The sequence below is a fragment of the Kryptolebias marmoratus genome, linkage group LG5, assembly GCF_001649575.2.
Source record: "Kryptolebias marmoratus isolate JLee-2015 linkage group LG5, ASM164957v2, whole genome shotgun sequence".
Taxonomy (NCBI): Eukaryota; Metazoa; Chordata; class Actinopteri; order Cyprinodontiformes; family Rivulidae; genus Kryptolebias; species Kryptolebias marmoratus.
Window position 1 is genome coordinate 5,846,888 of NC_051434.1, and position 25,622 is coordinate 5,872,509.

At 41.3% G+C, this 25,622-nt stretch overlaps 1 protein-coding gene across 4 annotated transcripts in view; it reads left to right on the forward strand.

The window, feature by feature from the left end:
- Positions 1-25,622, forward strand: part of ext1b (exostosin glycosyltransferase 1b) — a 126,571-nt gene that overhangs the window by 70,047 nt on the left and 30,902 nt on the right. For all 4 annotated transcript variants that reach the window (XM_037975631.1, XM_037975630.1, XM_025008921.2 and 1 more), the window contains one exon: positions 23,678-23,771. In XM_037975631.1, coding sequence (XP_037831559.1) covers positions 23,678-23,771 — 94 coding nt within the window. The remainder of the gene's footprint in view (positions 1-23,677; positions 23,772-25,622) is intronic.

The window sequence follows — 25,622 nt, forward strand, 5'->3', positions numbered from 1 at the left end:
AATTAAACGAAATAAACATTTGAAATATATGAGTTTGTATGTAATGTATGAATATAATATACAAGTTTCACTTTTTAAATGGAATTACTGAAATCAATCTACTTTTTCATGATATTCTAATTTTATGACCAGCACCTGTATATCTGGAAATCTATTGCAGTAAACTCTTGCAAACTGCACCGTTTGATACAGTTAGCCTGCTTTATTTTATAGTTTGCAGTGAGTATCTTCAAACAGCATGTGGAAAATTGAACTTGTTGTTCGGATACTGTTTGTAAGTTCTTGTACTTCCTAATTATGTCTTCAGGTTTTCATCACATCATGGCTCCCAGTGTGAAACTCCCGTTGCTCCTCTGCAGTGAGGAGAGAGCACAGAGATACACAAACAGGATGCATTGAACAAATGTCAATTAGGTCTTTGCAGGACCCCCTATCAAGCTTGTGTCTCAGCGCCTGAGATTGTGTTTATGTCTGTGTGCTCACCAACTCGCATTTCCTCTTTGCCCCTGTTCCCTGTTTGTGTTTCCCCTCTGTCTCCTTGATCTCAAAAGCATTCATTTGTCTTATTCGGCCATTTCCCAGGAGGTCTTTGAGTTCAGGGATCCCCCCCTCAGAGCTGGGGGTTTATCTGGGGCTGTGCCAGCGGTGTGAGAAGCTTTATTTAAAGAGGACCCTCTGTAGACTTGCTGTCAAACACAGAGCGAGGCAGACCTGATGAATATCTGAGCTTTTCAGAGAGGCTCGCCTGGCACGGTCAACAAAAACTCCCGGCCTCTGTTGCAGTAGTTTATTCATTTCCGCTCTCTGATTCCATCTCCCTCGCTCATCTGTTTCCTGTTTCTTGGCTTAAAGTCTACTTAATTATTGAAGGTTGTTGTAGAAGGTTGAGTTCAGCAGGCAAAGAGAATTAATGAGTTTTTCCTATGAACTGGGGTCAGCAGCAATGCAGCTTGCAGAAAATTGTACATATTTAGTTGAAGGTTATTGGCACTCTCAAGTGTCTTTGGATTCTTCTTTCATGCAGCTCACAGGAATTCCTTCTAATGGGGGGGTTGCTTTAATATTCTGAGGCTGTGATTAAAACATGAGGAGTCCTCCTGATCTAACTCTGCCGTGACCCAGATTTGACTGTTGCCTTGTTTAAGATAATGAAAGACGCCCGTTTGTAAACTACAACAAGGCATTTTATTTTTGTTTCTGCTGTTTCAAGGGCCGGAGATTTGACAGTGTCTGTTTTAATGTGCATCAAGTGAGTGTTGGTGAAGTGATGAGCCAATTAAGCCAAGCTGCCGAGGTAGTCTGATTACTGGAGCTTACAGCGACGATACAGCCTAATTCAGCTGTAATGAGCGTGGCTGAGGAGGCCGGCATTACTCACTCTAAAACCCTCTTTAAAAGATGAGCTCGCTCTGTTTTAGGAGCGCTGGGGCTTCACAGATATCTGCCAAGTCCTTACAAAGTCATTGTTCATCCCCTAAAAGTCGTTATTGTTATAAGAGTGAATCACACGGCTCCGGCTTCGTCATGTTGTAAAGAGATCTGGAAAAACTGACTGAGAGCTGTTTGTTTCCTGCTGATGGTGAACTGGGAAAGTTTTGTGTGATTTTATTTTTCACTCTGGCCTTTAAAGATAAAATAAAACTAATAGTTTAACTGTAAATTTGAGCAAAGCGGTGATAAATTTAGTAGATATTACAAGTACCCAAAATGACTAAATAAAATAGTTTTGAGTGATTTGATGCAAATTCTCAAGAAAGCAAAGATATTCTTAACAGGGATGAGCATTTTAAGCAAAAACGCTCTAAATTTGTCGTTTTTCTTCTTTTCTATTTTTCACACTAGCATTTAGTAGCTTTTCAATTTTATATAAAACAACACTGTGCATAAATCTTTACACCATCTCAAATTTCATTTTGCTTTTCTTCCCCGAAGATTGGTTCTTTCTTGTAATCTTTTTAAAGTGTTTATTTTACAGAGCTGTTCTTAGACTTTGGCTGGTTTTTTCACTCGTTTTCTGTTCAGTTCTTGTAGCCTGCCTGACCTTACATGATGCACTCTGCAGTGTGTTTAAAAAAAGAAGAAAGTGGGAAAAAAAATAATAAACAAAACAAGTGTCAGGAAAACTGTCTGCTGTATCTGAAAATCATGTCTTTAAAAGAACAGAAGAAAATCCCAGCAAAGACCTGAAACGGTCATTTACTGTATGACAAGTTTTCAGCTAATAGCTCTTCAAGAACCATCCTATTCTTACTAAAATAGTATTTTGTGTCAACTTTCAACTAAAAAACATGGAAACGAATTTCACTTTTGTTACAAGCTGCTGGTAACAAAGTGCTTAAAATTACAGTTTAAATTTTGTTCATTAGGAGCCTTTCTGTGGGTACAAAATGTACTTTGATGGTAATTAAATAACATAATAAGGATAAGTGTAAAAAGCAGCCAAAGTCCAAAAAAATATGTTAAAAAACTAGATCATTGTGAAAGAGAAAGAGAAAGCCCGGCTTCTCAGAACGACAATAAAAAAAAGGACTCAAGACTTTTGCACATTACTGAATGTTAACTGTTTAAATATTGATTTACCATATCTAAAATAAGACTAATTTGCTGTTGCTACATGCTTGAGTACACCAAAGTCTGCATTGAAACAAAATAGAATCTTGTATCATTTCATAATTTACCTTTTTATTTTTGTTGTTGTTGTTCCTTTTAAAACAAACCAGAAGCTGAACTGCAGTGAATCAGCTCCATCCCTCCTTTGCAACTCCTAAGGTATTCATATACAACTGCACACAGCAGCTTACAACTCCTGAGGCACAGGAACATTGCTTTTACCATTCCTGTACATACACACTCCACCCAGTGGTGCCAGTAAGATGATACCTTCCGTCCTATAAATGACAGCCAACAGATGGTGCTTCTGACAGCTCTACGAGCATCCCATGACTAATATCAACTGACGTGTTACCTTGCTCAAGGAGCTTGGGAGGCAGAATGCCTTCTATGACTCATTAGAGGTGTATCAACGCAGCTCAATCACAGGTTAAAAGTTTGCCCCGTTGGATCTTAAGCATTGAAGAGGCCCCAGTAGCAAGTATTAGGCATTAATCTTGGTCTGTCTGCAAGGCGCTCACTGAAGAGCTGACGAAGACGACCTTCTTGAAGAAAAAGTGGGAAAAAACAAAGCCTTGCGGGCGCCCTGGGGTGTTTTCGTGCACACTAATTAGTCCTGCATTTGCCTGAAATGTTCCCAGGCTTACTCTTCAGCCTAGTCCCTGTGGCGTTCATCTCATTCTCCTTCTGCATGTTTACTATATATTCTCTCTGTCTCTCAAGTACCAGTGTCCCTATGGGAGTTAGATTTCTAACACAGATAGACATAAAGAAGACTGATGAGATCTCAGCTTCCACAGCACAAGGAAAGACATAAACACCAGGCAGTGCAATCAGCAAATAGCTAATGGTAGCGCACCTACAGCTACACAAGCCTTTAAGCTAACATTAGTCCAAGCACTGAGTAAAGGCTAATAATGTTGCATAAAGAATGAATTTAGAAATTCAAATGCTCAGCAATAAAAAAAAATAATTTAAAAAAAGGCTTAGCTGTGAATCAGGGTTCAGTCAACTTTAATGAAGAGAAGTTGGATGTGTTTAAGTAAGGAATATGCAGTAAAGTAACATCATAGCTTGTTTTTCTAAGCTAAGTTGGGTTATGCTAAGCTAACTTGCCACTGAGCTTGCTCTAAACTGTGCTGTCACTTAGAGGGCCACCATCCTGCATGTTTTAGTCGTTTCCCTGCCCTCCAGGACCAGGATTGGACACCACCGCCCTACACCAAGTCTACTTAGCCTATGCCATGCTGTGTTGTTGCCACTTAACCTGTTCTGCTAAGCTGCCGTGTTGTGATAACCAAGTTTCTACTTATCCTAACACAACCTAGCTTAGCACAAGAAGCCAAGTTAGCATGTAGCTTGTAACCAGGATAAGTTGCCACTTCGTTTTGAACACCACTTGCTACAGGAGATAACAGCTGAACCGTGTTGAGTCGTATGAAAATTTGACTGCAAAGTCTTTTTGTTTTGCCTTCCATCTGTGCTAATAAGTGTTAAGAGCATCAGAGCATAGTTTTTGCTTATGTCAAACTGCCAACAGAAACAAAACTATCAGCCATTAAAGCGTGCAGTGGGCTGCCATTAACAGTACATTAATTTGGTTCTTCATTGCACACCATTGTTGGCTTGTGGGTGCAGAGAAGAGTGGAGAAGCGTATTTCTCCCTGCGGCCTCTAAATATAAATCTATGTGACCTTTTTATTCCCCAGATGTTCCACTGCAAAGTAAATTGTATCAGCTTTCAAAAAAAAGTACCACGGTTTTATTCTCTCTCATCTTGTCTGGCAAATTGCTCTTTTCTCATTTCGGAAGCAAGTGAGGATGATTTGTTTCGCAGCTCTGGTTTTCAGTTTCTTCCTGATTTAATGCAGCTCAGATTTTTATTTATTTATTTAGTTTTACCCAGACACAAAGCGCTGCTACTGTAATTGTGGAGGAACACTTGTTTTTGCTCATTGTAATTGCTTGTTTATGTCTTGATTACCCCCAGGAGAAAATCTGATGCACTGTTCTTCTGAGAGCTTCACCATAACTGTGATTAAAATATCTGAGAATTTAGAAAAGAAGCTTTAAAAGCACATAGAAAAAAACCCATAAATACTTTCACTGAATGAACAAATTCTCAGCCAGCACTCCATTAAGACAAAATCAGATGATTATATTGTGGAAATCCCATCAGAACGTTTCATAAATCGAGTAAGAATAGAAAATCGTTTCACTGTTAAAACGGCAATTGGTTTTCTGTTTCAGTTTCCTTAAACAAGAAGTGATGCCAGAAAATATTATATCAAAAACATATCATTCAATTTGTTGTTTTTAGTAGATTCTATTACAAAAACGTACTTTTTCTTGTGAGATTTTTCGCACGCACAAAATTATTCAAGCAGTTACGTTTTATTCAATAATTAAAGTTCAGCCCTTGGGCACTGCTTGTCCTCTTTCACTTGGAATTCAGTCAAAATGTAGTTCTATTTAATTTATCATAACAGAAGGCATTAACAATATAACTACTCCTTCAATATAAAATTATCAAAGGACGCAGTAATGCAGTGTTCTGGAAAGAAATATACCGAGAAACAAATGTTTAAGTTCTGTGAAGTTCGAGCAGTTTTGGGAAATGAAAGAAAAAATAAGACAAAACCAAAGCTTAGAAACTAGGACTTCCTAGAAGAGTTCATCTTCAAACATGCTGAAATCTGTTTCTGCGTGGTTTTGAATCCTCTCGGGACTCCCTCTGCTCGTTCTTACAACATATCACACTGCCGGTTACAAGAACTCCAATAAAAAGTCGAAGCCTAATTTTAGACTAAAGCCTAATCTGGAAGTTCTCTTTCTGAGCCCAAAAAGACATTATAAAACCGTGTTCAGTACTCCCTGTAATTAGGACATTAACCTACATGTGTAAAATCCCTGGCACACCGCTTGACCGCAGAAAATATATTCTTTTCTCATAAAGAGCCCTGCCTCAGCGTTACCGCAAACATCCTCAGCTCATTATCATTAAAGCTTCAAACCCGGTGTGTTGTGCTCTCCTGTATCTACAAAGCCCTGTGGTTCGCATCACGTTCTGAATGCCGTTCATTAAGGAACAGCAGGCACCCCGGGCCTCCGCGCCTTTGAATATCCTCGGTCAGCATAACGCCGTACACCATGTTCCCCTCTAGGATAACGGCTTGGTCTCACTGTCAGAAACATGAAAGGCCGCAGTGTGCTCGCTGGTATATTTAAAATCATGATCCCCCCCCACACACACACACACCATAAAAACGTGTTGCTGTTGTGTCTTGCACAGCAGAAACCCGACAGAGGCAGAGTGTTTCAAAGCATGTGCTGTGGTTTGAGGAAATGTGAAGAATAAAAAAAAAAAAAGCTTTAAGGTTGGAGAGAGGAGACTGCAGCTCATCTCTGGTGAGAATATACACTTTTTTCTGAGTGTGTGTGTGTGTGTTGGTAGAGGTTGGGTGTGTGACAGTGGAAATAAGGTTCAAAACCAACCAACTAAAAACACTTAGATTCTCAGTGATAAAAAACGCAATAATTTTGTCTTATTGGACAGGACTGCTAATATCTGGAATGCTCAAAAGACTACACAGGCCACTAGTGATGACATCATCAAGGCAGACTCTACACAATTAATAAGAAATAATAATAGTGAGGTGTACAGTACACGTAAAAGTCTGCTCAGCTTTGATTGAGGTCTGCCGGTGTTGTGCTAAAAAGAAGGAGACATCCATGGAAGAACCGTTGATACTACTTATTTATGCTGAAGAGTAAAGGGAGCAGATGAAAACCGTAAACTAACCGGTCTGGATGTTTCACAGAAGCCACGCGTTGGAAGGCCGAGCTCTGTCTTTGTGGCGCTCCATCCCCGATTCTTAATCGTTCTCTTTTCTTTCTCGTTTAGCAGCAGATTCACTCTCGTGTTTCCACTTTAAACCTTTTCTGTGAGCTTCTACGGCTGTTCGATTCCGTCTTATTTGTTTCCCAACACAGACTAATGTAGGTCAGTCACGTGAGTCGAGCTGATGAGTGCGTCATTTTCGTGCCACGTTGCTGCATATCAACGCATCTGGGAAACCTACTGCAGCAAACTGCACCTTTTCATATAGATCAGGATAACCTTTTTTATGTTTGAGTTCTCACTTTGCAATGAGTAGTTTTAATTATCAGCTCCTGATTGGAAGATCACTCACAGACAACCGCGCTTTCATCTGCAAAGCCGCCATTAACCCAGATGAACACGTGCTGCCCGGGCTGGCCGTCTTTAAGCTACCAGTCTGACGGGGTGTATAGGTCCCGTGTTCGCTAATTAAATGTTTAACCTGAGCGAGTTGAGCTACAGGAACACACTCAGAAGTCCAGACTTGAAACAATAAAGGAAGAAGGAAAGATGCAAAGAAATGGGTGAAGAAAGAGGCTGAACCACGTTGTAAATGTTTTATTTAGCAGCTTTGAACTGGAAGGCGTGTGTGGTGTGTGTGTGTGTGTGTGGTGTGTGTGTGAGTGGAGCAGAGCACTACTCCTCTCCCACTGATGACCCATTTACTGCTGAGGATGTGAGGTGAGCCAGAGATATCCAAGCTAGATAAAAGACCACAAACCACTTTGAATTATGATTTTTTTTTTTTACTCCCAACATCCTTATTTTTATTTCAATATTTTTTTCTCCAAACATCCAGAAGGTAAGTTGAATAAATCTGACAGAAGACAACTTCAGTAAATTATAAAATGTGTCTCATATGTCACGTTTTGTGTTGCTAAAGTCTTTCATGACGTTGTTTTCTTGCTAAAAGGAAGGGTTTGTTAAAAGCTTGTTAAATGACCTTCATGGCTCACAGTTGGTGACAATTTCATTTTCGCTCACAGTCCTCTCAGAAAAAGACTAAACTACCGCTGCCTTAAAGTGACAGGGGCCGTAACGGCGTGTAAGACAGAATTTATTACAGCAGAAGACAAGTTATCATCCTGAAAATTAAAAACCCTTCAACCTATTTCTACAAGACAATCTAAATAAATCTTGTAAATAAGCATTTCATGGGTTCTTTGGAGCTCGGACGTGGTGGCAGTTACAGAATGTAAAACATTGATTGGTTGATGCTTGAGGTCTATAAAAAGGAACCATGTCATGTCAACAACTTTAAAGCTCCTCTGATCAATATTCTTACATTAAGTGTGTATTAAATTCCTGTTTAATGGGCCTACAGTATCATCACTCCACTCTGTACTTCTACTTGATTAGTGTTTCAGTGTCTACGTAGTTTATAGTTTTGCCTTTTAATGTCCCATAACTTTATTGATTTGGTTTACTCTCATCACTCTAATGAACACATTTCCAGAAGCAGCTGGAGAATAAAAGCAGCTGTTATCTAACAGAGCTCATCCTACAAGCTAAACTAACCTCAGCTTGAAAATCCTGTCAGAATTCAACTTTATTACTTTAAATTGAGAGCTATCTACGACAGGTAAGATGTTAATTGTTCATGACTTTTCCGCAGAATGTCATTTGAAAAAAAAAATATCTGAACTATCAGTTTAAGTGTCAAACAGGGAAGCAGGTAGGGATCTTTGAGAATAAATATTTTTGCTAAAGATCAAGTTATTTATCCAGGACTAAATGAGACAAGAAGGTCACAGGAGATCTGAAATACAAACAAACACAAATATGTCCCAGGCTAAAAGCTCTCACTGCTTCCTAACGTTTTTATATTTTCCACCTTTTCTACAAGGCATCATGTCAGCCCTGGGTGTACAGTGGTTTACCATCCGCTGGCTTCAAAACAGTGATACCGCAGGTTTGAATAGACTTTCGGAGAAGCAGACAAAGTGAAACAACGTAACGTGTTTCAGGGCAGGAAGTGATAACAGATGAAATCAGCTGGAATCGCCTCCTTTATGTGTTTAGTTTTAATTGCACCGCGCGGTTGTTGGGGCAAACCAAGCACTGTGTCCTCGCTAACAGTTTTAACTCACGATGTCGTTGTTATGATTAGCACTACTATTAGCATTTATAGCTTTGGTAATTGGACTCTCAGTTGGAGGCAAATCTATTACTGCAGGATTAAATGGTGTTTCACTCTCTCAGATGTTTTTGTGAGGAGAAATGCGAATGCAAAGTGACTATGCAGCATTTTAAAGTAAGGAGTGCTGCCTGAGTGGTGTCAGTATATCAAACCTTATATCCTTTGGATTTATTTGTGTCTGTGTTTGGAGCAGAACGACAGTTTTCCATTTGTGGAGGATGTATATAGCAGCAGCAGCAGCGGCGGTGGGATTGTTAGAAAGTGTGCCTTTGCCGAAGCGGGTGACTAACAACACAAAGCTGCTGCAGCTGTGGTGTCCCATTAAAGAGAATTACATGCTCAGATTTGACACGACATTCTCGCCGAGTTTAGATCAAAGCGGTCAGATAATTTCCCTCCGCTCTGTTAGGCTGCAGGAATATTTGACTTTTAGTGAATTTAGGACTCCAAGTCAGTGGGTTCGTGCGACGTTAAATGTGGCGCTAATATCTCCTCCTTCCTTTCTGCACCTTACTCACCATCTCGCCTTACCTTTCCGTGTTTCTGTCTGTGGAAATGAAGAGGCAGGAATGTGTGGTAACCAAAGTCATGGTTCTGTGGCAACAATATCCCTCTGTTACAGGCAGAAGAAGAGAAGACCGTCTCTCTGCTCCACTGCACTGCAGAAATGCCTGAGAATGTCGCCTCTTAATGGAAACGGGAATGAGGAAAGAGATAAACTGAGGCCTCATTTACACATTGCATTAACATTTTTATAGAACCTAGTTTGTATCCGTGTGCAGTTAATCTGCTGTTCCTTTTATCCCTGGCGTTAAGAGCAGCTCGCTCTTCACCTGAGAGACATTCGTGAACGTCTAAAGTAAACTGAGACAAAAAAAAGACAACAATACTCATATTCATCATTGTCAAAAGTTCCTCATGTCTTATTTTAGCCATCACTCTGTTGTCTTGATCAAATTCTTGACAGCCAGAAATATCAAGAAGCTGCTGGAAAATAGAAAATGAGATCTCAGAGGCACATGAAGGAAAGTCTCTCATATTGTTCAAATCTGAGTGATTCTTTCCAAGAACGGCCTCTTCATGTTCACTCTTGCCTCGTTCATATTGTATTAAAAACGAGAGCTTTTGATAAGAATACACCTTTTGTGGAAAGGACATGAACTTTTCTCCACACAACACAAACCTTTTTATTTTTTCACTTTTTCACCTGGCTAATGTTTGGAGCCAAAGGTGTGGTGGAGTGATCAAATATCCTTTAGGAATTCAAGAATATGTTTCCATCACGTATTCAGAGATGGTGCTTGGTTCAGCTTGCATTTATGACCAAAAGACAAAGAAAAAAAAGTCTGCAGTGAAGCTCAGTCTTTTGTTTGAGGGAAAAGTGAGGCTTTGGTAAAGTTGTGATAAGTTGGGATTGCTTTGTCAGTTTTGTAAATTTCCTGGACTGTAAACTCACTCCTGTACTTTCATGGAGCGGTTAATGTACTAATGATGCTGCTGGAAATGTACAGAACAGACCTGACGACTGGTTTTATCCTTCAGTGCATTCACAGAAAATAAATTTCCATTTTTATTGGCTTCTCAGACTTACGAAAACATGCACATAGTTAATGTTGTAGCTCAACACAGTTAAAGCGCTCTTGCATGCTTCACACTCGCACTATGCATGAAATAAATTTGACTTTTAATTCCAGGTTGCATTAAAAAAAAAAAAAGAGAAAAGCTCGCTGGCGACCTGACACAATGCATGAGTGGAACTCCCAGTGGGTGATGGTGCGGTGTCGTCCTTACAGCAGACATGTCACGGCTTTGACAGAGCATACAGATGGCTCAGGGCGAACAGCTGCCTCGTGTGCACGATGCTCTGCAGAGACCTGGGTAAAACGTCTCTGAGAGGAGTGACACATTTCTCCGTCTTTTTCTTTGCGTGTGCTTGCGTGTGCGATCCACGGCGACAGATATCGCAATCAGTTTATCAGGTAACAGGAAACCAACCCCCGTGCACGTCAGAGCTTGTTGCTAGGCTGCTATCGATCAGATTCTGGCTCCTCAACGTTGACAGCACTTCTCGTGTTTTCATAAGAGGAAACCACTAATTCGTACAGGAAACGACTAATTCGCTGATTTGCAGCCGGGTAAAGTATTTCTTACATCTGCGAAGTTCAGCCGGTTAATTTGAGACTCAAACCGCTCATCAGAAAGGTCGTCTCCAAACGTTCCTCTTTGACTCGTCTCTTTCACCCTCATCTTTATTATTATACGTCCCGTTCCTTTAGTTTTTACACCCACAACTACTTCCAATCTTCGCAGACTTTAATGACTTCAGGTTCAGCTGCTTCACAGATGGTAATCGGCAATGTTTAATTTAAGCTTGCAATCGAGTGGAAGGGAGAGTTGTTAAAGAAAGGATTTTTAAGCGGCACCTTGAACCGCTCTTTCTTTTCCTTTTAAAGGGCTCTGCAAAAGCCATAAATTGGCTTTTGGCCCAGTTCCATCTCTCTATTCCCTCATATGCTTCCATAATGTAAGCTGCAAATATTATTCTTGCTGAAGATATTATTCTTTTGCCGAATCTGTCAGGCAGAAGGGATTTAGTGTTGGGTTTCAGCAAAGATGAGGCACTTTTTTTTTTTTTTTGTTCTCTGAAATAGTGTACAACAGCTCCAGTAGTTTTTCTCGGCGTCTCGCAGAGATGAGCCCATTTCTCTCGTGTTACACGAGGCTTATTAGTTTTCTCTGTCCCCCCCACCCCCACCCCACCCTCCTCTTTCTGCCACTGGTTTCTCTCTGTTGGAGAGCAGGCTCTGTTCTCAACCGCAGCTCATGATTGTCTCTGCAAAACTATAAAGTGATTTCTCAGACTTATCACGTTATGCGCTGTCCTGAAATATGCGTTATCTCCGACAATGAGTCTTTATTCGAGTTACTCTGCAATCACGGCCCGCAGGCTAACACCCTGCTCTGGGAGTCAAGTTGTTTATGAGAGTATAGTTGTGATTAATTCTCCTAAACGAAAGGGCTTTCCTGAGAATGTTAAGTGACTCCGGTTGATGTCTCCGGATGAACTCGTTGGAACTGAGCCCTTGGTGTACGTGCTTCTAATCCCATGTCTCTCTGCAGTGAACTTGTGGCCAGAACGGTCGCCTGCTGGTCTCCACATGACTTGAACACAGAGACACATCGACTTTTCTCCGGCGTCTTTTCATTCCTTCTTGCTCCCACCATGTGTTTTCTCTTCTTCTTGTTGCTTTCTTTTTGCTCCACAGCTTCGTTTGGCTGTCTCTCATCTTGTCTTGGCTTGTAAATTCAGCATTTCCCCTTGAATCTCTTCACGTCTGCTCCCCCTCTCCATGCATCCTCTTCTCTCCCACATTGCTGAAGCCACAGTTCCCACAAGCCCCCGGGGCCACAGCTGTAGCTCGTCCGTGTCTCCCCATGACCTCTTGGCGTAGCGCTGGAGAACAGCTGTTTCTTGTACACACACACACACACACACACACACACACCATCCTGACCAAGTGCAGTGCTCCGGGATGGGCCTGCAGAAGTTCTACACTTTGCCTTCACCACACACACACACACGGACATATGTGGTCTGACACGAACGTCAAGTCTTGCCACTTTGCACGAAAGCACAGGAACATAAGCAATAAATCAAAAAGTAAAAATAAAAGCACTCACATGAGCACAAGCTTTTATTTTAGCAATAAATCTCCTTCAGGGGAACACACAGACAGCACGACGACTCCTGTCAGCCTCAGTCTGAGCCAATAAGATCTCCACTTAAAGGCTTAGTCGCCCCTTTTGTTCCTCAGGGTGAGGACTAGCCTGATCTTTGACCTGTGCGCCGTGACCCCGCCCCGCTCTGGGACCTGACTTCAGTCAGGTTTGTCTGTCTGGGTCGTGGATGTGGAGCGATCCTCGGTGATCAAATAACGGGGAACAAAGGAATGTGAAAGATGACCCAGGCATTATAAATACCTCCTCCTATAAAGTAAAAGCCTTGAAGAAATGCATGTCGCCCGCTGCCTTTCGTATCAGAGATGTGTTGAGAAATGGGTCAAACCCTGTAAATGTGAGCATGTGTTTAGGATGACTCTCAGCTACTACCACACCAAACCTGAGCTTAATATCTGTAAATATGGCAGCATTACAGACACTTTTGTTTTGGCTAATGTTGATTGGCTGTGGCAGCCATCTTGACCCCAGTCATGTTTCTTTCAAAGTTTCATTTAAATCCATCTTATTGTTTATGACATATTTTCCTAAATCAAAAGACAAAATCACAATGCCTACTTCAGTAAATTACTACTACTATATTACTACTACTACTGATATATAACTATTACTTTAATGTTGGGGTGAGGCTGTCGTGAGCAGAATGTTTTTGCCTTATTCATTTGTTCACATTCATCCTTTCTTATTAAGAAAGTATCTTCTGAAAAATGCCCCGTGGATTAGTTAGGCTTGGATTTTTGTCTCTGTTTACGTGTAACATGAACCTTTTTAAGTGTTGAAATCAGCAGCTGCAGTTATAATAAAAGAACAGCATCACTTTCGGTAAAAAGGTCTGAAAAGTCACGTGGATGGCTCGACTTTGACTCAGCATTGCCTTTAAATGTGATGAATATTACATTTTTAAATAATTTGTCCTCTTTTTGTTAAATAGTCAGTAAGGGGATGACTCTGGCTTTGAAGGAAAAATGTTGATTTTTATTTTGGCAGGGACTGAATCCCATATTTCTCCTGTGTTTGTTTGGTGTTTGAAGAGGGAAAAAGTGCTGTGTGTGTGTGTTTTATCAATAAGGATTTTGTCGGGGGAAAAAAAAACTGCTTAAAATCCCAAATGTGAAATTCTTTGTGTTGTACTGTAGTAGGAGATTGAAAAAGGCCTCAGGTATAAAAGCAGCTCTCATATAACAGCCTCGGCTGCCAATATCAAATTCACTCACTGTTTTCCTGCCGGTGAAGCCAAAGCAGAATATTAAACATCCAGTGACGTGTGCAGACTTAAAGGTGAAGGGTCAAAGGTCAACCCTGACATCAGCCACACACACGGATTAAACTCCCAGATCCCCACACACCCTCGCGGTTTTGGCGACTGGAGCTGAATTTGAATGCGGACCTCCAGCTGACATCCATCCATGATTAATGAGCGAGCCCGGGTTAAGTTTTGGCTCCTTAATGAATACAGTTTGAGAAGTTGAGGAGCCTATAAATATTTGACATGTCTCTTGAATCTGTTTGCATAATTGATGCAGGAATCTAAATTGAATCATAATTGCATCATAGTGGATGTTTCGCCCCTTCTCTCTTCTCTCATTATTTTCTTTTCCCTTTTTTTTTTGTCCTTTGCATGCCGCTCCCATTGATGTTTCTCTCAAGACCAAACATGGCCTCTTCACTCGCACTTCTACGCCGCACACACACACACACACACACACAGATAGGTGCTGACAGACAATCAATGTGATCTCGGGGTGTGACTGACACATGGTACTGATGAACTCACTGGGTAGCATATCGCTTTGCTTGCTTCGGTGCTGTGATTGACAGCTGTATCTTCCCTCTGTCTCTCTCTCTCTTTCTCACACACACACACACACGCACGCACAGAGAAGCGCCGACCGTCTCAGACATCATGCTGCTCTCCAGTGTCATGCTGTGCTGACATAGTCTGTGTTTGATGCTGATGTCAAACTCACTCTCAAATGATTCTGTGTCTCTGTGTGAGCTTGCAAGTGTGTGTGTGTGTGTGAGAACGTGCACATGTGTGTGCATGTTGGGGAGCAGAAGAGGTGGAGGAGTCAAGACAGTGGCTGAAATTCTAGGAATAAATATCAGTCTACGAAAATATATCAACTGTTTGTTACAAATTGTCAGAAAATAAGATGCAAGGAGACAATACTATTATATGGATTGGGATATTTATATTTTTAGCTTTTAGCTAATCTTTTACTGCTTTTAGATTGCTTTTTGCTTATTTAAACTTTTAATTAAACCCAATTAGTTATTTGCACAAAAGATCTTACACAATCTGTTAGCACCCAAAGTATCTGTTGGGGTTCAGTCTCAGCTGCTACAGACAAGATTTTAGCTCAATATTTGTCAAGAAGACTAAGTTGAAGCCATTTTTAGTTTTTAAGGTCGGTTAACTGTAACAACCATCTTAAATTTGGTTGACTCGAGATGTTTTTAGTTGGAGATGTATTTCTAATCCTTAATTCAAGTTTTATTAAGATTTGTCCAGTGGTTTGAGGGGTTTTGGTAACAGACATGCTCACACAGACACGGGCAAAAACATTATCGTCTGCCTCGGCCTTTCAGCAGCGGGTGATAATTGAGCATTAATCAGAAGAAAAATGAATGCAAATTAAGAACTGGAATTTATTGCATGACTTCATGTTTTTAACACAAACCGATGTACGGTTAAAATCCAGCTGCTGCTTCAAAATGTTGCAGAGCTGCTGTTTGAAAGGAGGATCTTGACTGATGAAGTTATCGTTGCATCTTCCTCGCCGTACCGCTGTGGATGGATTCATCATCAGATTGTTGAGGGGCCCCAGGTGGCTCCAAAAACCGGGATTTTATTTGGATTCAGAGGAGCCTTCAGATGGAATACATCAGAGTGTTTGCAGACAAAAATTAGGTGCAATTAAGTTTCTCCTCACCTATTGGTGGAAAGTCGGACCGGTCCTTGCCTGCAGATGGGACCGAGACAATGGTCAGTGGTGCTTTGAAAATAATGAGAGGTTAGTGTGTGTGTGTGTGTGTGCAGTTTATGCATATTAATGGAGATCCCTGTGTCTGTCTGAGAGAGGGAGAAAGATTTCAAGATTTTGGATAACAATTTATTATAAAAGAGCCCGCAGCGACTGTGATGTGGATGGAACAAATTAAAGTATTTCTCTATATATGTGTGTGTGTGTGTGTTAGAGAGAGAGTGTGTGTGTGTGTGTGTGAGAGATGAAAGGACGTTTCAGTGAGGGGTATCTCTGGCCTTCTCTGCGCTCCTCGTTTCAGAGTCTCTGATGACAAAATGTGTCAGTGTTTAAAAAGGGACCGCCGCAGAGCATGTGCTGACATGTTTAAATCTGAGGCTGTCTCACACTCACACACACACACACACACACATGCAAACTAACATGCACAGTGAGGCATCCTGAGGCCATCTGGAAGTGCAGAGCGAGGCACAGCTGGTCTCCAGTGAACATCCACGGAGTCTGGACCCCTCATCTTCAAGATCACACAGTGAAGCGCCAATTACCGACATGAAGTATGTTAGTGTGCGCGTACGTGCGCGGATACAAGTGTGAAGAGCCATCTAGCTGCCTACGAGAAGAAATCCCCCAAATATTCCTGGATATACGTGCACGGGCTGCTCGTCAGAAATTTGACAGCATGTGTGCCGTTGAGAGACCGACTGCTGTTCTGACACTAAATGTTACTGAAAAACTGCCTCCATCTGTTGGCAGGGAGAAGGAATCTGAGAGGACAAATTGGAAAGATTGCAAGGATAAAGCCGTCATAGCGAATTAGCATCGCAGCAGGAAGAGTTCTTGTTATCGGGGTATTTGTAAAATATGCAGCATTTTACATTTGGGGGTGGGAAGCAGGGAAATCGTGGAATGTGGCCGGAAGGAAGGAACCAGTTTCTGACCTGAAACGGTGCGGAAGTTTGAATCTGCATGATAATGAGCCTCACTTTAAGATTGTGTGGACATGTTTTAGTTTTATTTGAAAAGTTGTATGGATCCAGTACAGCAGTGGAAACTAGTGTAACATCTTTAAAAAAAAAAGTCCTCACACCTGGTTATTTTATAATTCATGCTGCAGCACTGAGTTGCAGGGACTTCCCAGGCAAAATCTGACAAGTATGGTTCATGTATTGGCAGCAGAAAGACTTCATATACATAAGCTGTGAAGAGAGCTGTTCACCACCTGCATACAGATGGCCCGGATCGAATTATACACGTACTCTGTGCAGGTATTTTGAATTTCATGTTTCTGAAAATGTTCTAGGAGTTGTTATACGACTGTCGGTGCTCTGTATTCAGTTAGAGTGACAGTGACAGAGAACTACAGAGGGGAAAAGAAATAATAACAGACCCATCAGTCAGCGATTCTCCCTCAAGAAACGGTTCCTGACGGGACAGAGAGACCTGTCATATTAAGGCCACATTCCAGGTTTATCCCCCTTCGAGTCAAGATGCTTTCAGTTTCATGTCAGCCATCAGAATAACTCACATGAGTCTCCACTTTAACACTTGATGTCACTTCCCATTCTTAACTTAAATGACCACTTCAATTAAAAGTGATTATTACATTGCAGGCTGTAATCATTTCTTTACAGGAACCAGTATTGTCCTTGACAGTAATGAGGCGGCTTGTCCGTCATTGTTCCTGAGTGGTTTGAACAGATTCAGTGAGGAAGCTGGTGTACATGAACACACCGTACATTCACATGTGCTGATAAGGCTGGGAAATATTGAGATTTTCAGTCTGACACGTAGCCTTTTGATTTTTGTCACACCTGTAGGAACAGCTGTCCTGTTGCGATATGGATTTTTCAGCTGATAATGCTCTGTACATTACAGCCTGGTTGGGTTTGTCTCGTCAGTCTTTCAGATGGTTTGATTCTTCCTTACTTGGATGATGTCCGTCTGTCAATTTTCTTCTGCTTATCTGAGGTCAAGTCACCAAGGTAACAGGTCCCGGAGCTAAACTGGCCCTTCCTCCTCAACAACATTCTCCAGCTCTCCCTAGAGAATCCTGAGGCATTCCCAGGCCTGAAGGGACAGACAATATAGGCTCTCCACCAAGTTTTTTGGCCGCCCCAGGGTCTCCTCCCAGTGGAACGTGACCAGAAGGTATCCTGACCAGATGCCAGAACCACTTCAGCTCCTCCTGGATGACTGCTTCTCACCATTATCTCTAAGGCTGAGTCACTCTGTGGAGGAAACGTCACTGGCTGGTGTCCAAGATCTCATGTTTTTGTTCAGGGTCAAAGAGTGTATATATTTAAACCTCCAAACAGAACCCTGAAGTTGAAGCCAGATGGGACCAGCTTCCATGAAGACTGGTTCTAGTACATGTTCCGCCCCCTCTCTATGCTCTTGGTAAAAAAAAAGAAATATGTAATTATTTATTTCATGCTTAAAAGAAAGGCTGTATAACACCATGATTGTGTGTGATGGTGCACACACTCCGTTTCCAAAAATACAACATGCTCCTGCTGGCTTCATCTTCCAACAGTGAGAGAAGGCAGGAACGCTTCGTCCAGTATTATAAACAGTTCACGGCCTTACCTCAGGACCAAAGGTGAGGGTTTGGACGTAGACAGACCAGTAAATTGAGATCCTAACATTTGTGCTCAGCACAGACCGGAGCACCGTCTTCACCGCTGCAGATAAACCCAGATCCATCGTCCTGTCATTCCATGCTGCCATCGCTCATGAACAAGACACAAAAACACTTAACCACCTCTGCTCGAGGCAGAGGCTCGCCCAGCCCCCGCCCAACCAGGAGGAAGCATTCCACCTTTTTTCCCTGCTGAGAACCGATTCAGAGAAGCTGACTCTTATTCTGGCTGCTTCACACTCAGCTGCTCAGTTCTGTTATCAGAAAGATTATATAAGATAAACTCTGTACAGTAAGGGAATATTTTATTTATAATGCCAAAAAGACCTGTAAGTTAATTATACTAACCTTTAGAAAGAAAATCCACCTTTTTGTTGTCCTAAGCCCTGCTTGCATGCTGTCATTGAATTATTTTTTGACAGCCTAAATGTGACCAGAGACAGTCAGTCACTCTTGTTGCCTTTTGACCATAAAAAGCCACGCAGACCTTTAGCGACACCCGTGCCAAAAAAAGCTAATTGAAATTAGCATAAGCTTGCTAATGAGTGCTAATTAGGCTAATGATTTAGTTGCTGAGTGTACAGCAGGAGTTATAACAGCAGAAAAGAGAAAATGAACATTACGGACACGCACACATCTGGTGCTCTCATGCAGATGCTGACACGTACATTTACTCATTGCTGTAGGATAAATAGGTAGAGATTAAATTTAAAGTACACAGCCGACATAAATGCTAGCTAACGCTGCAGATGTCTTTGACGTTCACATCTATCACTCCACTCGTGTGTGCACCCATTATCATCCTTAAATGTTCACACACAGGAACGAGTGGATGGATGTCGAAAACACACACACACACACACACACACACACACAATCTGAGTTAGTCAGAAGTGCATTTACCCCGCACATCTGTCGCTTTCTCATGGGAACACACAACAGTATGCTTCAGCTTCCACTCTTGTATTTATGGGGAACATGAGGCTCCTTTTTAATTACTGCTGGAATCTGTCCTCAAACTGTTTCTGAGTTAGTCTTGAAACAAAGCAGCACACATGTGACATCCATAATAATAATGCACTTCCTGCATTGTGGTTCAGTGTTGTTGTGTGCAATGTTTAAGTCCTTGTACCAGGAATTAAACATTTTATATCATAAATCAGTCGATAGTTTGGTTGTTTTATCTAAATATTTTTTACTGCTCACAAGCCTCATTACTTAAACCCAAAAAAAATATTCCTCCAGTTTTGTTTTCAGTCAGCATCAGCCGATGTTTCACAGAGTCGCACAGAAACCCACTTTGGAAGACAAAGAAATTAGTGAGTGAATGAAGAGTGAGACAAGAGAGAAGTCCGGGAGGATGGTGTAACAACAGTCTCAATAAGCAGCAAATTGGATCTCTTTCTCTCTGCTCCCTGGAAGACAATCAGGCTGGTTGTGGTTCTGTGTTTTCATCACCCCGAAGTGCCACATTCAGGAGACGGATTGTCGAGGCATCTGCTGCGTTGCGCCAAGGAAACAGGAGGCAGCACAGAATCGCTTTAGTGAAGCTGGACTTTTTTTTGTCGTTACAAGTCATTTTATAACTCTGTTTCGTTGTGTTTCAGAGCAAAAATTATTACGGCTGGGTTGCATCCACAGCATCCTCCTGAGAGGGATTTACCATCTATCAGGATGGTTTTTGTTTGTTTGTTTGTTGTTTTTTGTCAGTTCACTTGAACTCCTGAATCCCAAGATTTTGCTTGCCAAACTTTTAATTCCCTCTAGCCATTTCGGATTATTATGGCCTCGTAAACATAAAACCATTGTTTATGAACAATGAGTTGTTTAAAACTAACTTTTAAATGAAAAAAAAAAACAAAACAAAATTAAAGTGTGTGTCCTTGAATAAGAGCAACAATTCTGAGCTGAACAAAATAAAATCATTTGGTGTAAAAATGTCCCCACATGAGAAAGCCGGGTCTCAGGAGGTTAGGTTAGAACGCTGTGTTCCTTATTCTTTTTGTAGAAAACAAATCCAACAAAAAGCATCCCTGTTATGAAAGGCATACGTTTCATGAAAAGCAAAATAGGCTTTCAAATTTCCCTGAATTTCCCTGCTGAGAGACAAATAAAAGGGTTATTCTCTTTTATAAAGGTTTTCTATATCAAGTACAACATTGTTCTGACCACAAACATGCCTGCATGCTCAGGCATAGCTGGAATTTATTTTATTTTATTCTTAAAGGCTAATCAATTGGCCCATGGATCTATCAGCCTGCTACTATTTGTTCCTAAATCTACAAAAAATGTCAAAGATAGAGTTAGCCTATTTTCAAACAAACAAAACATTTCTTTTTTCCCTAATGGTAAAAAAAAAAACCTTCAGGAAGTCTGGATGAGTTTAACAAAGGAGGCTTATTTTGCTTTAAACAAGGGTCCTGATTCTACCAACTTCATATCAGCTTATTTCAATCAAACAGGTCATTGAACGTATCTTAGTCCTGCAGGTAGTTGAGCAGTAACAGCTGGGAGGGTTGTGGTAACGTTTACTATCAGTAATACTGGGTCTAGATGTTGTGGTTGTTTATTAAAGAAACATCTTCCACTTCCTGTTTTCACTCTTTAACCTGCTTGGATGATTCACCTCGTGCAATTAAGGGGCCATCCACATAGTGACAATTCTTTTGAACGATCCAAGTTTTTTGTTTAAGACTTATTTGCACGCAGAAATGACGTTTTAGTGGTTTTTCATCTTAAAACACCACCTTTGTCTTTCTGTTTAGACAGCCAAAATATAACGTTTTAAAAACGATGCCTCGAACCTAACCTACATCCCGACGGCGTCCTCTTCTTCTTGTTTACTTTTTCGTACCCAGCGTCTAAGCTTTTTGTGTACGCTCTTATTTTCTGTGCTTGGTGTGCTTTTGTGGCAGTGTTACAGCGCCACCTACAGGCCTGGCATAGCTACAACATCGTTTTTTTAGGTTGTTTTTGGCGTTTCCATGTGGATGATGTCGTTTCCGGAAGTGGTGCTTAGTCTGAATTAAATGTTCACAGTTGCCTTTTTGTTTCCTACAAATGTAGTTCGTCACAAACGTAATCATTTTATTTTTTTCATGCCCAAGTCACACACAAAAAAACATATCCAAATCACAAACACAAGAAGTGGGAAAGAAACCAGACTGCACAGGAAAGCTGTGACCTCTGACCTTTGCGTGAACCAAATAAGACATGAACGAGGATGAAGGAGGCAGGAAGATGGAGCGCCACAGTCGTGCCACCTCGAACTCTTCATTGTAAAAAGGAAATTAGGTGGAATGTCTGCCACACCAAGATGAATATGCACAGCTGTGTAATCATGTAGGAGGAGGGATTGTTTGTCAAAATTTACATCATATAAACCTGTTATTTTCTTCAGAGACCTTGAAATTACCATTATTGGCGTAATGGTTGAAAACTGAGAACTTGTAGCAGGTTGGCTTAAATGGAAACATTTGTCTTATATTAAATCTGAGTCGGGAGAACGGTGTAATTGTCAACCTAAACTTGTTACAGGGCTGCTGCTTGTTAAATTCCACATTTATATTCATTGCCATCAGATGTCGGTCTGTCTTGTGGGCTGTTACTTACTCACGCACCGTCCAAGCAGACAGCTGGTGCAGAAATATGGGCTAAGATAGCTTCTTCATCTCCATCGGCAGGTGACGAAACGTCAGTGTGAGGGCGTGCAGCTGTCTCCCGTTCTCCCTGCGTTTGTTTCTGTGAATCTGTGCTATGAGCTGCACAGAGCGCCGCGCATGTAGGTGTGAACGAGGGTGGGATTTTTATCACAGGCTGTCATGTTCCCACACATTAGTGGAGCTAAAGACGAGACGAGGGCAGCGGATCTTGGCGGCGGCCTCAGCAGTCACGTAAAGCTTCCAGCTCTGACCTTTCAGCTGGATCCATACGCGCGGGAACACACCAAAGGCAGCATCAGCAATCAGTGTCACACTTCTGCACAGAGTACAGTACGCCCACTGCATCGGCAATGGGGCAGAATCTGTGTTTGGTGTCCTGTAACCTTCACCTTTTGTGCACTTTGGTTGTATGAGGAAAAAAAAATCCACTTCACAAGTTTTTAAACACAAAGTCTGGTAAAGCTTTGGGCTCAGTTCAGTTTTTTAACATAAAACTGATGCAGCAAATAAAGTAAAAACTGAATAAGAAAAATGCTTTTTTTGTTTTACACATTATATAAATATTGATTTAAATTACCGTACTAGGTTCTTTTTTGTTTGTATGTTTAAATATTACATTTTTCTTTTATGTTCCTATGATCGGTTGGTTGTATGGAAGCTTATTTGGCGCTCCTCAGGGATGACTGTTTGGAATCCAGGATGTTTGTTAGAAATTTAAATATGTGGTTAAAAACGAGTTTAAACTCCTCTGGTATTTTTTATAGTGTGAGAAAACTGTAGAGAAAGATGACAAAACATACATTTAAAAAAATAAATAAAAACCAGCTTTTGTCGTTTGAGGGTAAGGAGCAACTTCATGAATTTGTGTGTGAAAAGGATAAGAAGGAAAAAAAAGCAGACCGAGCTGAGTTACAATGACTTGAGAGAAAAAATTATTATATACATCCAAAAAGCCATCTGTCTCAATTATACAGTTTATACTTGTACCTGTCAAAATACGGAAAAGTACAATGAGCACAGTTTGATGCACAGATACACACAGTTTTTCTGTTTCTCTCAGTTTATTACACACACACAGGCAGCTGTGTGGTGGAAGCAGGTGTCACACTCAGCTCATTACCTCTGGCAGGGTTGATCACCCTGTTTGGAGAGCAATAAGACACACCTGACTGGAGAAACAGAGGGATCAGGGAGCTGCAGGAGGAGGAGGGACGGGAGATGGGACAGAAAAAGATGTGGAGTAGGAGGAGGACATGGGTTTGTCAGGGAGATGGCTGAAGATGAAGTGGGGAAAAAAGGGAAATGCAGCATCGGATTAAAAGAAGGTAGTAGAAAATGTCACGAACGGAGGGAAGTTTAACAAAGGATTTTAGTTGCTTTGAGTACATTTTTTTTTAGCTCTTTGTCTTTTTAATATTGTGAAAACATGTTAGGAAGTTATACACTCCTTGTGCAGTTTTTGTACATTATCACCTGATGGGAAATAAGTTGTTAATGAGTTACTGACGTGTCTCAAATCAGTTTATGAAGCAGCAATTCACTACAAAAGTCATCTCAGGACATTGTACAAAAACATTCACGCATTATAAAAAGCCAATCAGTCAAAGTTATCTAAGGAAGCCAGCAGATTGTGTTTGCTCCCATCCTGAGCAGCAGGTTGGCGACAGTGGAAAGGAAAGACTCACTTTTAACAGGAAGAAAGATGAACCAGGCTCAGGCTCAGGATGGGCGGCCATCTTCCTCCACTGGCTGGGGTTAGAGAGGACAGGAAAGAGGCAGATAAACACAGAATGACTGGTCCAGGAGGGGATTCTATGAAGTTAATGATAGAAATAATTACAAATACAAACATGAAGAGCAGAGCGAGTGAGGACATGTGGTCAGTTTGTCCTCCAGTCTCAACCCAAACCAACCCTAACTCATCTCATCACTGCCTGATTACTCAGTTTTTAATGCATTCTTCTTGAAACATATTTTGTGTTTCTGAACTCACAGGATCGTTTGTTGTGTTTTGTGTTTTTGTAGATTCGACTACAAGGAGATGCTTCATAATTCCACCTTCTGTTTGGTGCCCCGGGGCAGACGGCTGGGCTCCTTTCGCTTCCTCGAGGCGCTGCAGGTAAAAAAATAAAAAAATCAGAAGTGAACACACAAACACACTCCACTCTGAGATAACATTGTCTCTGTTGTGAGCTCCTGCCTTTTATGCAGAGTTACTGGAAAGAATCCTAATTATTACCTACTTAAACTCTCGCTAAGCAGTTGCTAAAGGATCATTAAATCATTACCACCTTAAATGATCAGACTAATAGTGTAATTATTATTTTTAAAAAAAACTTTCATTAAGATTAGCAGCTTCTTGCTTCATTTAAACACATTCATTTTACACTGTCAAACAAATACCAAACTTTGTGGTGGGGGGAAAAAGTAGATAATGAGGTATTTTTAATTGAAACTCTGCAAAACTGGAACAATTCGGAGTACATTTACAATGCCTCAAAACAGACTACCTTTTACACCTTACTGGTAGAGCTTTGGCGAAATATGTGAAACTAAAGCGGCGGAGGGGTTGGAGCCAGCGTTGACTCTCCACTTTGTCTCTCAGGTAGTCACAGAGCCAAAACTGAAGGGCTGTGTGCAGTAGGGCAGCACGCCTCTAGATTCAGCTCCAAATATGACGTTCTCAGGGTGCTAAAATGCTGTTAACGTGTTTTCTTCCCTTGGTGTGATTTGTGTAAAGACCTGGGATGGGTAGGGTTGTAGTCAGCTTGCTGTTTTCACACTTCTGAGGCCCTTGAGCGAGGTAGTCACAGAGCTGAGTTGGTAAGTAGGTGTGCAGTGGGGTACGGCACCTGCAGCTCTCCATTGTAACCTATGACTCCAGCTTCACTTGCGTAAGCGCACATGGTCACAGGATGTGGCCGTCACGATTGGTGCTTTTATGAACAACCAACAGCAGCTGAAAGAGGAACTCCTTTTTGTGATTTTATCACTGAGCGGCGGTGTGAAGTAGGGGCTGGTGTGCGCAGCACACCTCTCTAATCAGCAGGTTTATTAACACCGAGCCACATTAGTGTTTTATTTTTAACCAATCAGGCTCATTTGATTTTTAATGAACAAACTAAGACAAAGAAAATCACAATGATTGCTTGATGACTAGTTTAGCAGAGTTAATTTAATGTAAATCAGTGTTATTTGACAGAAACTAAAACAATGCTAATGGTTGTTTTGTATTAAGGACTTCTGGACTGGGGCTAATTTTCCTTCTTTTTTTTTTTTTTAAAGAAAACTAAAACTTTCAGTACAAAAAAAAAAAGACCAATGGATACATGTCTCTTGTTTCTGGACGTTTTAAAACAAACCGGGCCTTTCTGAAAAAGGAGCTTTAAAGAGACTAAAGCGAAGCGTTTCAGACCAAAGTTGATGAGATGATACAAAGATGAACAAATGTAGGTTTGTTCTGTGGAGCTATTTGAAGCTCGTCAAGGTTAAGTGTAACCCGTGCTGGTTTGGAGGTGAAAATGCTTCACAGAATAAATGAGCTCTAACACAACATCCCAGACGGTTGGGTAATAAAGGCATTTCATTTAGCTCTGGATTTTTACACCCTTATCTCTGCTTCTCCTCTCAGTTCAGCCATTTCTCTAACTGCACCTCACTCCTCTGTGGAACCACTGCACTGTCCTTTACCTCTCCTTACCCAACACTTTGGTCCACAGAGTGCACCTACAGAAGTGTGCTTATCTCTCTATCACACACACACACACACACTCCACTTCACTCAGGAGAGGAATCTGCTCCGTCCTCTCCTTTCTCCATTTGTCTGACTCAGACGATCCATCAGCTTGGCGGAGCAGAGTTGGAGATGAAGGGTAGGGAGTCTGCGGGCTTTGCATTCGAACAACGTTTCAGCTCAGAGGTCAACTTCCTGTTAGCGTGTTCCTGTGTGGGTTCTGTGTTTGTGCAGCGG